Below are 17,071 nucleotides of genomic sequence, written 5' to 3'. Positions count from 1 at the left end.
CCCATTGTCACCTGTGACATCACTGGAACCTACTAGTACCTTCCAGAACGAAAACAAGTTACTTACTTGTAACTTTGGTTCCCCAGTATTGGTAACTTTCATAGATTCTCATGCTTTGTATCATTCCCCGTCGTCGGAATGGGAGCCTCGGTAACAAAAATATATATATATATACATATGTATAACCATAGAAACAAAAGAGAAAAAATAGGCCTAGGCCTCATCTCATTTTGTAGTATATCACCCTCTTTGTGTAAAAGAGCCCAAACTTTTGCCAGGACCAATCAGCACAGCCTCACCCTCTGGAACCTTCCTGAGAGAGCTCAGAGCCTCAGATTTTCGTAGCCGTTGTGCCAACAGCCACTACCTTAGTAAACCGGCAGAGCTTTCCCAGGGGATGTGGGTGGGCGCATGAGAATCTATGAAAGTTACTAATACTGGGGAACCAAAGTTACAGGTAAGTAACTTGTTTTCTTACCCAAGTATTGGAACTTTCATAGATTCTCATGCTTTGTATCAGAATAGCAAGCAGTAAATCACGACAAGCACATTTCGGAAAACACATGGCTTTACAAGATCATCTCAGTGTACATGATAAACAACCATTACTGAAACCAAATGTGCTTACCAGGATGGAGGGATTGTAGGGAAAGCTCACCTCTCATTGAAAAAGATTCCGGAGGACTGCTTGACCAACCGCAGCGTCAGCTCGTCCCACCGATTCCAGGCAGTAGTGCTTCGTGAAGGTGTGTACACTGCTCCACGTTGCTGCCCTGCAAATGTCCTTGATCGCCACTCCAGCAAAGAGAGCCACTGAAGACGCCATCGCTCTCGTAGAATGAGCCCGGGCCCTTTTATCCAAAGGTTTGCCCGCAGCCTGATGACAGTACTGAATTGCACTGGAGATCCAGCGGGAAATGCCACTCTTGGCGAGCGGCAACCCCTTCCGTGGTGCACTGTAGGCAATAAATAGCTGAGTAGACTTCCTGAAAGAGCGTGTGCGCTCGAGATAGAATTTCAGGCATCTTTGGACATCCAAAGAATGCAAAGTTCGTTCCGCTTGTGTGGAAGGACGCGGAAAAAAGGAGTTCAAAATTTAGGGTTCATTCAAATGAAACTCCGAAGGCACCTTCGGGATGAATTTTGGGTTGGTTCTTAAAATCATCACATCCCTCTTGAACTGCAAAAAAGGCTCCACTATAGAGAGAGCCTGGAGTTCACTAACCCTCCTAGCTGAAGTTAATGCCAAGAGAAGAGCTAGTTTCCACGATAGGTACTTCAAGTCCGCCTTGTGAATAGGCTCAAAGGGCGCTTTCATCAGTTGAGCCAGTACTAGGTTAAGCTGCCAGATAGGAGGGGGTGGTCGGACCGGAGGAAACCCCTTAAGGAACTGCTTAACAATCCTTGCGGACCATAGAGATGGCCCCGATGTCTTCCGTCGAAAGCGGGATATGGCAGCCAGATGTACCTTGATCGAAGAGTGCGCCAGACCTGATTTAGCCAGAGACAGGATGTAAGGCAAAACCTGATGTGGCAGGGATTTGTAGAGATGGAGTTTATTCCTCTGGCACCACAGACAAAATATCTTCCATTTTGCCCTGTAGGTCTTATTAGTGCTTGGTGCCCGCGCCTGAGATAAGAAATCCCTGCACTCCTTGGACAGATTCAGATGGCGGAATTCTCTGTGTTCAGGAGCCACGCTGACAAGTGAAGTGACTCCGGATCCGGATGGAGCACCTGCCCCTGATCTCGCGACAACAGAGATGGAATCAGTGGCAAGCGAATCGGGCGATCCTGGGAGAGAAGCAGGAGTTCCGTGTACCAGAACTGTCGCGCCCATGCTGGAGCAATGAGAATCATCTTGCATGGTTCCGCCCTGACTTTCCTGAGAACTCGAGGAATGAGGGGAATTGGAGGAAAGGCGTAGCAAAATGCGCCGAACCAAGCAATCGAAAGGGCATTCCCCAGAGACCCTGGCTGGGGAACCTTGCTTGCGTAAAACTGGCACTTGGCGTTCTCCGGGGACGCAAAGAGGTCTATGGTCGGAGTACCCCATCTCTTGAACACTGTCTCCAGCGTGGCCTGATCCAACTCCCACTCGTGTGTCACTTCCGTCTGTCGACTTAGGGCATCCGCTGTGATGTTGAGACACCCTGCTAGGTGCTCGGCTTGCAGAGTGATCTTGTGAGAGATCGCAAAATCCCAGATCATCTGAGCTTCTTTGGACAGAGTCCGCGACCTTGTTCCCCCTTGCTTGTTGATATAGTGCATGGCCGTCGTGTTGTCTGTCCGGACCAGCACTGCACGATTCTGAAGTCTGGGAAGGAACGCCAGCAAGGCTAAGTGAATGGCCCTCAGCTCCAAAAGATTGATGTGGCTTAGTCTGTCTGCTGGACTCCAGTGACCGCTGACCTGAAGCTCCTGGAGGACAGCTCCCCATCCTTCTAGGGAAGCATCTGTGGCCACCACCATAGGAGAAGGAGGGATCCGGAACGTTAATCCTCCTGCGATGTTCTCCTTCACCAGCCACCATTCGCAGGCTTTGCGCATGGCAGGCGTTATCCACACCCTGTCGTTGAACGAGCCTTCTGCCTGGCGCCATTGTTTGTCCAACTCCTCCTGTAGAGGACGCATGTGAAGCCTGCAATGCGGTATTAAAGGTATGCAGGATGAGATTGATCCGAGCAAGGACTTATACTGTCGAACCGATACATGTCTCTTGTGCAGTATTTGACGAGCGGAAGTGGTCAGTTTGCCCTGACGCTCCTCCGACGGACGAGCCGTGCATCGTTTCGTGTCCAGAATAGCCCCAAGGAACTTCCGTGACCTGGAGGGTATCAGCTCCGACTTGGACACATTGAGCTGAAGACCCAAATGGGCGAACAATCGTATGCAAGTTGATACAGCCTGAGACGTTGCCCTGAACGACGGACCTTGACGAGCCAGTCGTCCAAGTACGGGAACACTTCCAAGGACTGCTTCCTTAGAAAAGCAGCGACTGGTGCCAGCATCTTCGTGAAAATTCGGGGTGCCGACCGAAGGCCAAACGGGAGCACCTTGAACTGGAAATGGCTCTTGCCTACTGTGAAGCGTAGGTATTGCCTGTGAGCTGGGTGGATCGGAACATGAAAGTATGCATCCTCTAAATCCAGGGACGCCAGAAAATCTCCCGGATTGAGTAGTCGTAGAATATCTTGGAGAGTGACCATCCTGAAAGAGAGCTTGATGAGATAGGTGTTGAGCTCCCTGAGGTCTAGTATAGGACGCCATGCATCCTCCGTCTTCCGAACCAGGAAGAACCTGGAATAAAACCCCTTGCCCCTTTGCGAAAGCGGCACGGGCCCTATCGCCCCCTTGATGATAAGTTGGTGGGCTTCGAGATGTAATAGTCGGAGATGTTTCGATGCACGAGCGTCCGGAGCTCTTGTTGGAGGAAGATCGTGGAACTCCAACGTATGGCCACTCTGAACGATATTCAAGACCCAACGGTCTGATGTTAAACGCACCCAGCTGTCCAGACAAAAAGATATCCTGCCCCCGACCGGTGTTTGTGGTAGGGGAGGAACAGTAGCCAGAGCCAGGAGGCCGCTATTGCCTCTTGGCGTTGTCTCGTCCCTGACGATTCTGACGTCCTCTCTGGGACTGTCGAGAGAAAGACGCCGACTGTCCTTGGCGCTGGCCGGAGTATTGACCTTTATAGGACTGTCCTGATTGTGTGGAATATTGACGTTGGTTTCCTCTGTAATTAGAAAACCCCCGACCACGTGCCCCTTTGAATGGCACTTTGCGATAGTTCAAAGATCCTAAGGACTTAGCTGTGTCGGTGTCCTTTTTGATGCTTTGGAGGGCGTCATCCACATGCTTACCAAAAAGCATCTCCCCGTCAAAGGGGAGGTCCAAGATCTTATTCTGGACCTCCTGGCGAAACCAGGTCGCCTTCAACCAGCCTTGACGGCGCAAGACCGCTGACCCTGCCAAGGCCCTGAAAGCAGTGGAAGCAATGTCCATCGCACAGTCAATGACTTCCGAAGAGCATCTTTCTCCTTCCATCAGAACCTGCTTGGCTTCCTCTTGACTCGAGTCTGGTAGCTGGTCCATGAACGGCTCCATATCACACCACATCTGGCGGTCGTACCTGCCCAGAATAGCCAGAGAATTAGCTGCACGCACCAACAAGCTGGCCATGGTGGAGAATCTTTTACCCACATTGTCCAGCCTTCTGCCTTCTTTATCTGGAGGCGTGGTTAATGGAGTGGACGGATTTTTTGACTTGCTTTGTGCGGCTTGTGATATAACGGAATCCGGCTTAGGTTGCCCTAGAAGACACGCAGGACTGCCCTCAGGGGCCTTGTATTTCTTCTCCAGCCGGGGAAGAACCGGAATGACCGTCGCTGGATTTTGCATCTTCTTAATTCCCTCATCCCAGACATGTTCTATTATGGGAATTGATCTGACCGACTTCTTATACTGAGCTTTAAAGTCATATAGGAAGCAGTCGGACTGCTCCACTGTAAGGGGCAGACCAAACCTCTTGGATGCCCGTTCCATCAAATTATGGAAACCACCAATGTCTGCCGGAGGCGATATATTTGTCTCTCGGCCCACAGCATCCGGATCCTGCGTATCATCAGGTTCCCCATCAGGATCCTCTGGATCTGTAAGAGGAATCACCTGTCCCTCGTCGTCCTCGTCCGTATCCACATCCTGTGTGTCCCGATCGGCAGGTTCCGAACCTGAAGGTTGGGGAACCACTAAGGGTACCACCGGTGAAGTGGTACGAGGTATGTCCCTTGGCAGAGGTGGCAAGTCCATTGCCATGTCACGTGGCACCACCGACGTAGAAGGACGCACCGGAGTGCGATCCGGTAATGTCGGAAAACGAGATTTATAGTCTTGCAGCATCAGTTGCAAATCCGTCACTAAAGCCACTGGCAAGGCAATCATATCCTGCCTCAGAGAGCGGGGGTTTACTTCCTGTGTGAAGGTTTGGCGCCCCTCCTGCACCTCTGGACCATAAAACTCCTCCGTATCTGTGTCCTGCTGTTTGACATTCAGGTCTGAAGGGCTGTATGCGTCCCCATACTGCCCATCCTCTTCATCCTCCTCCGAGTCCTCGAGAAGCATGGATGGTGGCAAAGGCGTGACCCGCCTAGGAGAAGTCATGTCCGGCGTAATCTTTAATCTTTGGATGGCAAATCCTGAATTTTTCGTCGTCGACGGTCCCGTCGACGGAGTCGATGGCAAAGGGATTCCCAGCGTCGACAAACTCGACTGCGACATCGTCGACTGAAAGGTAACTGTCGTCGACGGGGCTAGAATCGTCGTCGACGATGAGGCCGTCGACAGTTCTGAAATCGTCGTCGACGGAGCAGTCGTCGACGGAGCCGTCGTCGACGGAGCTTTCTTCTTCGTCGACGGAGCCTGTTTCATCGTCGGCGGAGCACCCGTCGACGGTCTCGTCGACGAACTCGTCGTCAGCAACATCGACGAACTCGTCGTCGTCGTCGTCATCGTCGACGTGGTCTTCGTCGTCGACACCGCCGTCGAAGACGAGAAAGTAGCCGTCGTAGACGATGAAGTAGATATCGTCGACGGTCTCGTCGACGACCCCATGGAAACAGTCTTAACTATGGAGATCGTCGTCGACGTACCTGCTTTAGCCTGCGTCGACGGACGCGGTTTCTTCACTGGAATTGACTGAGGAGTATCTGCAGCATGTTTTTTCACAGATTTCTCCTTCTGGGACGGAGGGGAAGATGTGGCAACCTCCTTCTTGTCCTTAAGGGCTACGTCCACAGCAGCAGCCCGTCCCTGCCTCTCCTTTACACTGCCGTGAGGAGATTTTATGGGACCAGCCTCCTCAGACCTGTCAGAGATCCCGTGAGGGGCTTTGAGAGGGGGTTCCACAGAGGTGGAGGGAGATGACCTACCCCTCTTCTTAGATCTCCTGGAGGAGGTACCAGAGATAGATTCCTCCTCATCCGAAGAGAGGACCTCCGTCCTGGTCTTTAGCTTCTGCAGCCACGTCAGCAAGCGACCCTCTCTGTCTCTCAAGGTCTTGGTCGAGAAGGTCCGACAAATTTTACAGTCTGTGGCCTTGTGTTCCGGGTACAGGCAGTATATGCAGTTTTCATGCTTATCTTCCACAAACAGTCTCTTCTTCCCACAAGAAGCACAAGATCTGAATAAAGCTTTCTTCTCTCAATAAAGATAACCAGAAGTAAAATTCTGATAAACTGAGCAGAGCTCAGTGGAGACTCCCTAGCACAACGTGCGGTAGAAAAATCTGAGGCTCTGAGCTCTCTCAGGAAGGTTCCAGAGGGTGAGGCTGTGCTGATTGGTCCTGGCAAAAGTTTGGGCTCTTTTACACAAAGAGGGTGATATACTACAAAATGAGATGAGGCCTAGGCCTATTTTTTCTCTTTTGTTTCTATGGTTATACATATGTATATATATATATATTTTTGTTACCGAGGCTCCCATTCCGACGACGGGGAATGATACAAAGCATGAGAATCTATGAAAGTTCCAATACTGGGGTAAATTCTAGAACCCTGTGACAGTGTGAGGCAGTTTGGAATGTTGGGAAGCCAGCTCAGAGTTGGCAGTTGGAGTTGGCAGTTGGCACCTGACTGGTGAAGAGAGAGGAGCACAGAACTGAAGGAGGAAGGAGTGAGGCAGCAGGGGTGGAAACTTGTGCCTGGAGTGGGGTCCAGAAACCTACCCTTGATACTAGTCCCTGCTGACTGAGCCCAGCCTGGAGCCCTGTGTGGGAGAAAGCAAGAAAAACCATCTTAAGGACCTGGACAGCCGGAACAGGCCTTAAAAGTAAAGAACAGCAAGTTCCTGACCTGGTTACTGGTAACTTCCTGAAGTCCGACGTCGAGAAGCCTGGAGACCTGGAGCCGAGGTGGAGAAGCGGCGCTGACTGGAAAGCAGACGTCGTACCCGGAGCCGCCAGAGGTCGAGAGAGGGCGCCGACGGAGGTCGTGGAGACACCAGAGGTCGAGGAGGAAGTCACCTGAGGTCGAGTGTGCGGCGTCGACGGGGGAGTGAAGTCCGCCCTCCGGAGTCGCCGGAGACCGAGGTGAAGCGTGCCGGAGGTCGGGAGTGGAGATCGCACTCCGGAGTCGCCGGAACCTGAAGAGAATCGTGCCGGAGGTCGGGAGTGGAGGTCGCACTCCGGAGTCGCCGGAACCTGAAGAGAATCGTGCCGGAGGTCGGGAGTGGAGGTCGCACTCCGGAGTCGCCGGAACCTGAGGAAAGGAGCACCGGAGGTCGGGAGTGGAGATCGCACTCCGGAGCCGCCGGAAGTCGACATCGAGCCAAGACCGCCCGACGTCATCGAACCGGAGCCGACATCGAACCGAGGCCGCCGACATCGAACCGGAACCGCCTCCCGGCGTCGACCAGAACTGTCATTAAGCCGAGGCTGCCGACATCGAACCGGAACCGCCTCACGGCGTCGACACGACTCCAGCGGCGTCGGAACTTCATAAAAAGGGCAGTAAGTGGAATAGAGGGCGCCTAAGGCCCTGTGGTGCCCTAAGAGACCATCCTAGGGGCTAGAGAGGTGCTGGAACCAGCTTGATAGTGCCAGGGGTGAGCTGAGACTAATACAGAGGGGTTGTGTAGTGTGGGAGAGCCAGATCTCTAGATTTCCCCTTGATCTACCTCAGTTTAGGTCTCAGCCTTGTCCAAGCCAAGTAGTACACCCCTCAGGTCATCCAAAACTCTACAAGCTGGGATTGGGCCAAATCATCCCATAGTACCTCAGGAATGTGAACTGATTTTCAAGTGTCACTGTTGGCTTTTATAATTTATTGAGAGCACTGTATTTATTGTATTCATCCTATTTATTGTCGCACAGTATTTATTGTTTCACAGTATTTATTGTCGCACAGTATTTATTGTCTCGCAGTATTTATTACCTCATAATATTTAATTGCCTTTTATGTAATGCACTTATATTTATGCCTTGAATATTTATGATCTACCTTATTTATTGAATCGTTGAAGTATTATTTATTTGACTTACCCTTCCCCAGGAAAAGCCTTGTGTACTGTGATTGTATTATTATTTATTTAATCAGCAACTAAGAGAAAACAAGATAAACACAGATATATTTTCAGTATAATTTTTAAGGTGTAGTGTCGTTTTTGGAACGGATGCACGCATGGTTATTGTGTGGGTATGACGTATGCTTAGCACGGTGCCTGACCCCTGACCACTCGAGCCAAGCTACCACAGTGTATGTCTGGGAGAACACCACCACCCTTCTGGTGTGGGAGTGTTTTTCTAACACTGGACATACCTGAAAGGGGGTGTCTGGGGGGTCCATAGGACGCCCTTTACCTCCTGCAAAGGGCTGCTCTCAGGAGGCACACTGGCAGTGCGCCACCTGGGGGCTTCTTTGCCTCAGCGCCAGTGTAATACAGTGCAGGTGCAGAGACAAAGGAATTTCCTCATTTGCATGGGGCATAACGCCCCCTTGAAGATAGCACTGGCACTTTATGTGCGCCAGCACTATTGGTATTACAGAAGGGGCCACACAGGCATCTGCGGCCCTTTCTGTAAGTCCAAAGTGCCCTGTGGGTGCGCAAAGCGTGCGCAAATGCCCACTGCACACCCGGGAGTCTTTGTGTGATACAGCCCTGGTCAGTCAATAAGGTCACAGCTTCTGAATAACTGACCAAGTCTTACATCATGAATCTTCTCATATGGGCTGGGCTTTGTACTGAGTTAGCCTCTTAAAGTCAAGGATTACTTGTGAGCAGTGAGGACAGCAGCAGATGTAGCATAACCACCAGCAGCGCTGATCTTTGAGAAAGTTTAAAAGTCTGCAACTTTCTTTCTTAAATCTTTATTTCGACTCGTAGAGTCATAAAAGAATACAATACAATCCAACAACAAAAAACAAAACAAAATTTTCCAAGACAAGAAACATCTGCATGAAAAAATGGATATATCATTTACAGAAATTTTGCAACCATAAGTACTCATGTAAAACAATTTAAACTTTTAATTCATTAAAAAAGTTCTTCTAATCTTCCATACAGCTGCTAAATACTTGCTAACAGCAAATACAGTAGGGGGGGACAAATCAGATTTCAGCAAACGGTAGGCATCTAAATGGTGCCTAAAACCCCAATTTCTGCAGATGGGAATAATCCACTTTTTCCTGGAATTCACATAAAAAGGACAAAAAAAGATTAGATGGGTGTCGTTCTCAAGCTCATTTTTGCAAGCGGGACAATTTTTTAAAGTAGGTGGGTGCCATTTACTAGTAAGGGCTCTGATTGGGAGTGCGTTATATCTCCATTGCAGAAAAAGTTTTCTGAGGCCAATGGGATTGATATCATCCAAAACTGTCTCCAGTTTATAAAAATCCTTCATTGTTAAGAAGGTATTAGTCATTGGCCCCAGTGTCTCATTTACTAAAGAGGCGGTCAAGTTGCGATCGTGGTATAATGCGACCAACTCTTTGCGGGATACAGTGCGACAAGCCTCATGTGGTTTTGTCCACAGAGCAGTTAAACCCAACCCTGTTAGTTCATCTTTTGCATACTTGAACCATGGAATATTGCATAAAGCTTGGTGACGATAAAGTTCCATGAGTTCAGAGCGATAGCTCGAGAGTTCAGGGGTTATCCAAAGTCGCCTCCAGAAAGTAAGGGCTTCACACCTAATTCCTCCTTTATTGATCTCAATCCTAGGTCAAGCCTAAGAGGGAGAAGTGGTGTGCTCGGTGGCAAAGCAGCCAGATTCCGCAGAAACTTATTTTCAGTGGCGACAATATCTGGGGCTGGGGCACATTTGTGGCCCCAAAGTTCGCCGCCATATATTAGAGCACCACGGGCCTGCATTTTGTAAATTTCAAGTGGCGGGCTGATAGGGTGTGTCATGGATTGATTCCATAGATTCAGGATACCCCCCACCTTTCGCGTTAACTTTAGATTTGACTTTGTCTGATGATGTGACCATGTCATCTCTTCGTTCAAGGTCAAACCCAAGTACTCGAACGTATGGACCCTCTCTAGACTTGTGCCATTAATAGTCGGGTTAGGGCGAGAGTACCTGGGGGGGGTTAAAGATCATAAATTTAGTCTTGGCCGTATTGATCTCTAGCCCCCGATCAGCACAGAAAGAGGCAAAACCGTCTAAAACTCGTTGAAGCCCCATGGGAGTCTTGGCTAAAAGCAAGGTATCGTCGGCGAACATAATAGCTGAGATACCTATGCCCGCGAGTCGCGGGGCGTTCCTATTTGGCACATTGTTCAGATGGGAAATGAGACCGTTTACATAGAGGCAAAACAGGGTGGGTGCCAAGACGCATCTCTGCCTTACCCCTCTTTCAACGGGGAAGCTAGATGATAGGCCACCATCTCTTCCACATCTGACCCTTGCGAAGTTGTTGGTATGAAGACGGACCAAGATCTGCAAAAAAGGACCTGGAAGGCCTAAGTCATGGAGAACAGACCAGAGTTTCATGCGCGGAACCAAATCAAAAGCCGCGCGCAAATCAACAAAGACAGTATAAAGAGAACCCCCCTCCACCTTAACTGTCTTCCAAAAAAGCATACATAATCTAAAAATCTGGTCTGTTGTTGAAACGCACTTTCTAAAGCCAGCCTGATAATGGCTCAGAATATCAGAGTCCTCCATCCAATCCGCAATGCGGTCTAGGATAAGCCTCGAAAATAATTTCTGAGCAACATCAATCAGACTGATAGGCCTATAGTTACCAGGTAACAGGGGGGACCCCTTTTTAAAGATAGGCACAACTTCTGCGCCCAACCAAGTATGAGGAACTGTCATACCCCCAAGGATTGCATTAAATAATAGAGTGAGGTATGGTGCCCAGACTCTGGGTTCATGTTTGTACAAGTCACCAGGGACCCCATCCAAGCCAGGTGCTTTGCCCGCAGGAAGCATGGATATAGCGAGCTGAATCTCGCTCAAGGTGAAATAAACTTGTTCGTGGTCAGCAGCCACAGGCATTAAACCCTCAGATGGAAGAGAAACCGCCCTATAAAGTGTGCTGAAGTGTTTTTCCCAAATTTCGGGAGCAATATTTGGTTTTATTGCTACGACAGCATCATCTGTGCCGGTAGACACAATCAGCCAGAATCTCCGTGAGTCTCTAGAGTGAAGGGCAGCTGTTAGGCAGAAGCCCACTCCAATTTAGCATGGTAGATTAGAGACCTGTAGATCTGCCTCTTTTGGTGGATATCCTCCCTGCAGACTTTCTTTTTTATTGCATCCAGCAAATCGGTCTTGGCCAATCTACAGGCCCTGTTATACCAATGGGGCCGTCTAGTAGTCCTTTTCATACGAGTAACAGATGGGTTAAATAAACCAGACAATGTTGAGAATAATTCTTTGTTGATCGTAGCCATTTTTCCGCTGAAATTGGGGAAGGAGTACTGCTCTATAATTTTTACTACGTCATCCAATGCTAAACCGACCGTCATATAGAGTTGGGATAGTTCTCTTTGATTGTCAGCCAATTTAACCCATTTAATTCTACGCTTATTATTAGTCAAGATGGTTCTATTTGGTGCCTCCAAATTAATTAATGGCAATGAATTGTCAAAACACACGCCCGTTAGAGAAAGATCCAATATCAGGGGATTATGGTCACTCTCCCCCCTAGTGAGCACCTGAAAATCAGATATTCTGTTCCACTCCCTGCACTGCACAAATATATAATCAAGTCTAGCCTCCCTTCCTAGTTTATTAAACGTGGGCCTTGAGGGGTTATCTGAGATTGTTCGTCCATTGCAGGCCCTAATCGAGTGGGCCATCGTCAAGGAGGTGATTTGGACAGCTAGAGGGGCCCAAGACCTGACCATAGGATCGGCAACCTGTGGGATGTTCCAGATTTCATCCTCCTCTTGATTTATTTGATCCACCAACCCCTGAAGTGGTTCAAAGTGAGAATTAAAATCACCAGCTATAAGGAACATTGTTCCCTCAGGTATCATGGTTAGGATGTTGGATAAAACGTCAATCACTAAGGATTCCGCACATGGGTTCACTGGCCTAGCATACACATTAATCACTGCTAGCTTGGTGCCTAAGCCCCAATCCAATAGTAGGCAAAGAAAATCATCAGACCCAGTTTCTAAAATCACAGCACTGCAGCCCAAGTGAGTAGCAACCCAAATTGTTAGACCTCCTGAGGGACGACCTCTGCCTCCCCATACAGCCGGAATTGTGAAAGATGCAAAACCCACTCGATGATACTCTTGCCTAGCCCATGTCTCTTGGAAGCAACATATGTGGTGAAGGTCTATGAATGAACCCCATAGAGGGCAATGAAGCTTACTAGCTAAACCAGCTATGTTCCACGAGAGAACTTTGTGTATTGGTGGACAATTTGTATAAACATCAGGGTTTGTGCACGTAGGGGGTTCATGCAAATTCAACCCGGGAATGGTAGGGGAAACAACAGGGGGAGGAAGACGAAAAGACTGGTGTTTGGGAGGGGGACGAAAAGACTGGTGTTTGGGAGGGGTCTGCAACTGAGAAGTGCTGAAACAGAGGGCTTCATTCACAAACTGCATTTTGTAGTATGTGAGTAATATCACAGCAGTATTACATTTTGTAGTGTGTGAGTAATACCACATAAGTATTACGCATGTACTACAAAATGCTATTCACTAACCTACAGTGGACACCTCAGCCACTACTGTCTTTTCTGTGTGGAGCTCTCCGGACATGTAGGTCTACATTTTTGTAGTAAATGTGAGTGAGACGGGAAGTAGCTGCAAAATGCGGATTACTTACACATAAATTGGAGCTGTTGCAGGTTTAGGAATAAAGAGGGGTGTAGGGAGGGAAATACAAATGCAAACATTGTTACTACAGCCAAACACATCACAAACCAGTAATGAATATTCTCCAGCTCAGCGTTGGAGAACGTCCAACACCACACATGGCCACTCACAGGTTACTGCAACACACTACCATAGAAGATAATGGAAGTAGATAGTCAAAATAACATACCATAGAGAGTAACCTTAGCTAAACAAAATTGGCTAAGAGGGGATGCAAAAATGTGGTACCCAGGGTTACGTTATTTGAATGAGGATAACCGGGGTCTCTATTGTGTGACATGCGAATGAGCTCCGGGTTTAATGGACAATGGCCACTAGGCGCTAGTACAGAGGGCAATATGCCTGAAAAGGAAGAGTGGGTGGAACTGGTCTAACGGAAGTCATGCACTCAATGACTGTCACTGGAGGTGAGGGAAGAGCAAGAAGGTGGAGAGGAACGCCTGTCTGAAGCTCTGTAATTATTTTTTAAATGCATTAAAAGCTATTGAAAGCTGAAATATATTTACATAAAACATATTTACATTTAAGGCATAGAAATACGATATAATTTACTAAATATAACAGGCTTTGTAATAAACTAGGCCACAAGTGTTCAAGGACAGCACTTTAACAACTAAACCAGGTGCACTGTTAGAACACCAAACGATCTATCCACTACAGGAAGGTAAAGGTGTTTTGGTTGGGAGTGTGACTTTGGGTTGATAATTACCTTTCCAGCCACCATTCCCCTGGTGAAGGGACAAACTCCTCCTTGATCCTGAGTAGAAAAAAGAGAAAAGGAGATGTTTTACTTGCACTGTTTGCAGCTTGTCACTTCCTTCAGGTATAGATTTCATACAGCTGGTCAGTTTCCACTGCTCAGTAAGTAGTGAGATTTGCATCTTGATGCTGTATATCACCAGAGCTCCAGGACACAAATATTGAACAATGGCCTGACATGATAACATCCAATTGGAAGTAATTACTATTACCTGCAATGTGAATTCCCCTTGCTGTATCACCATTTCAGATTTCTAGCGGGCAGCACAACTGTCGCTGACCGCGGCACCCGCAGAGGACCAATAGAGCGGTCGGCGCTCTAGAGTTGGCTGAAGACCAGAGCCCCTCCCCTCGGGGGCTGGGCAGGGACTCCGGTGAGTCCCCCCTCTTCCTCCCTGGGTGTGACGCGATAGGCGTCACTCCCGGGGTGCATCGTGGCTCAAGGGTAGGCTATATAGCCCTCCCCCGTATAGAGGTCGCCCTCTTTGTCATGCTCGCCGCATCGCTCGCCATCCGAAGGATCGCTCGTCCGTCACGCTGTAGGCCGTCGGTTTTGCTTTTGAAATCAGAACGGTGAGTGCCGCTCGCTACCCCCCCAACCCCCGCCCCGGCCCTGGGCAGTACCAGGTCGTACGGGGCCCGTTGGCATCGACTGCCATGGGTGGGGGGGCGCGAGCTCCGTGTCTTTGCTGACATAAAGCGGCGTTCGTGGCGAGGGTGGGTGGGCGATTCGTGTAGCAGCCTGGGACGGGGTTGCAATTATGGCCTCCTCGCGGCCAGGGATTGCGCTGCCCAGGGCGCGGCCGCCCGTTTTGCCACTGCGTTGGGGGTGAGCGGGGGGCTCGTAGGGCCTTAAGGGGAGAAGCCGCTAGCCATTGCTCCTACCGGGGGACCGGAGCTCGCTTAAGGATGAGGCCGGTTTGCGATGCGGCTGGAATGCGGGCGGGAGAGATTTAACCCGGCGAGGATGTGGCCTGTAGGCTATTAGGCCAATTCTGGTGCCGGTAATAATGTTTCGAGCCTCCGGGTGGAGCACGCACCTGGTGATTTCCGGGCAAACCACTTAGCTCTCCGCCCCTAAATATGAGAGAGCCGGTGCACAAGCAAGGTGCTTTGCGGCCTGCAAAGTGATTCCAAGGCGCCAAATTCTCAAATTCTTCCTAAGGGCATAGAGCACTGTACCAATATGTAGCAATGATATGTTATCAGGAATGCGTTCGCGTCGCAGCTATGCGCTCATTATGCGAGATCTATGGTGAGTTGCACGTGTTGCAGATGCGTAAGCAGGGTTCAGAGAGCTAGTGCGTGTGCGTGCCCTTTTGCGTACGGTGGGTGATATTTTGATTGTGCTCTCAGTGCTCGGGCCCCTTTATGATTCACGAGCAGAAACAGGGGCCCATTTAGGATGACACACAGTCATTTGGGGGAATTAGATCAGTGGTACAGTGCGTTTTGCATGCATGCGGCCCCGGGCCAGTCGCTAACAGCGGCAGCCCTTTCTATCACACCTGCCTATCGAATAAGCAGGCAGGGGTGAAGTTTTGTTTCAAGGGGCTGAGCAGGCACCTCACAGTGACTCAGGCACAGCCCAACAGGGACGGGGCTGCCCAGTAAAGGTGGTTGGGCGGTGCCCCTGCAGTTAATGTGTGCATCCCGCCATCTTGTTTTACAGCTGCTGCGGGATTCCCGGTCTAGAGGAGCAGCACCGGGGTGGAAGTTGTTGCGGTCAAAAACCAGTCGGCCACTAGGGTATTAAGGCGTGCCACGTAGAGCGTGGCAGGCTCGTAACCGGCCATGGTCCAAAGGAGTGGACACTTGGTCACGCTATTTTGTGCCGCAATGCCCTCCCTTGCCTCACATGTGGTTTGTCTCTCAGCAGGTCGGCGGGAGAGGAGCAGCGCGTTTGACTCCGGATTACAAAGCGATACACGCACCCTGCAGGTATGGGGTTGATGAGGGGCACCAAGCACGCCCGAGTAACGGCGCCCCTAGCTGGCGAGCAGGGTTATCGCTCGCGCGGCTCCGCCCAAGGGGGACAGAGCTGGCCCTCCGCGGCACCCGGGGGCAGGGTGGGGGCACAGAGGTGTGGGCGGGGAGGTTTGGGGGTACCGGCTAACCTCTCTTTCATCTCCACCCACAGTGCCGCTGAAACGCCGTTCCGACCAGCCCGATGTTCCGCCCGTTTCCCTCGTTTGTAAGTAAGTACATAGCCGCGGGGGGCCAGAGTTGGTCCCCCGGGAAAAGACAGGGACTAGTGGTGCTCCGCGGTGTGGGGCTTCGTGCTAAACTCTTTTCCTTCTCCTTCCAGATTGGGAGGCACTCGCACGAAATTCGATGGATAGTCAGCGATACCCACTGCTTTTTTCGATGAGGTCCCAAGTCGAGGAGACCCAGACTGGCATCTCTGAAGATGCACGGATCGCAGCTTTTCTCGAACTAGCCAAGACCAAGGGATTGGCTTGGGCCACCGAACATTTGAAAGCCAATAACCCCGAGGACTCCAGAATCGCCAGCGAGGTCCCACCCGCAGAACAGGAGCACAATGACAAGGCAGGCCCCTCTAGGTCCAAGAGGATACATCGCCCCACGGTCAAAGACTTTCCGGCGGAGCAGCCGCCAGCGAGGGGCAGGGCCGTGGCCCCCCCCTCGGGCCACCACCCCACTCCAGGTGTCCCCGGCTATGGGAAATGGACCATCGCCCACACCTGCCAGCTGCCCGCCCCCGGCGGCCTATGCTACATCGGAAGATCTTGGTAAGCTCTCTGACACTTTGAGGAGCTTCATGTCTGAGGTCAGAGCGGGCTTAGCACTGGCTAGCCCGCCCAGTGGGGCTGGGACCGCCGTTTCCCCCCCTCCCCGTGGGGGCCCCAGCGCCACCGGCTTTCACGCAAGTTATGGGGGGGGCCCGTCCAGCGCACCCCTTGCTCAGGTTGGGGGACTGGCATTGGCAATCCCCTTGCTCGTGGGAGGACAGCCTCCAGTTGGGGGTGTCCCTCCGCCGACGACCAACCCCGCAGCCAACTCGGCCTTACCCCCGGCGGTGAACGCACCCAACACACCCATTGTGGTCTCACCGGCGGCGCCACCAACAGTGTCAGCCCTCGCTGTAGTGCCAAAGCCCTTGGTCACTATGGCACCGCTACTATCCAGCCGCTGCTCTTTGTGGTGGGAAGTGCCCTTGGCAGCCAAAAGAAGGTGTCTGGCGGAGAGAGTTTATTGACATTTTCACCCTACTCATGCATGGGGCCGAGGGGGTCGACACTAGGAAGATGGGCGCCAAGGAGGATGATAAGAAAGTGCACTTTCAAACCTGGCCTGAAAAGAACATTGGCACATGGGGACAAGCCTTCGCCATTCTGGCGGCGGTAATAATGGAAAGGTTCCCGGACCAAGGGCCAGGGCTATTTCAATATGCAAGCATTATCACTGAAGAGGCCGCGAATAGTGGGGGAATGGGCTGGTACCGCTA

At 50.7% G+C, this 17,071-nt stretch overlaps 1 protein-coding gene across 4 annotated transcripts in view; it reads right to left on the bottom strand.

Moving 5' to 3' along the window:
- Positions 1-17,071, bottom strand: part of LOC146863860 (uncharacterized) — a 661,357-nt gene that overhangs the window by 341,093 nt on the left and 303,193 nt on the right. For 3 of the 4 annotated variants that reach the window (XR_014969566.1, XM_085628573.1, XM_085628584.1), the window contains one exon: positions 13,553-13,600. The exons of the other annotated variant lie outside the window; for it this stretch is intronic. Coding sequence is in view for 2 of the 3 variants with exons in the window: in XM_085628573.1 (XP_085484699.1) it covers positions 13,553-13,600 (48 nt within the window). In the remaining variant the exon portion in view is untranslated. The remainder of the gene's footprint in view (positions 1-13,552; positions 13,601-17,071) is intronic. 4 annotated transcript variants of the gene reach the window in all.

Source organism: Triturus cristatus, chromosome 2_1 (genome assembly GCF_964204655.1).
Source record: "Triturus cristatus chromosome 2_1, aTriCri1.1, whole genome shotgun sequence".
Classification (NCBI taxonomy): Eukaryota; Metazoa; Chordata; class Amphibia; order Caudata; family Salamandridae; genus Triturus; species Triturus cristatus.
The sequence above is the reverse complement of the archived record's forward strand: the minus strand, read 5'-3'. Positions and strand labels throughout refer to the sequence as shown.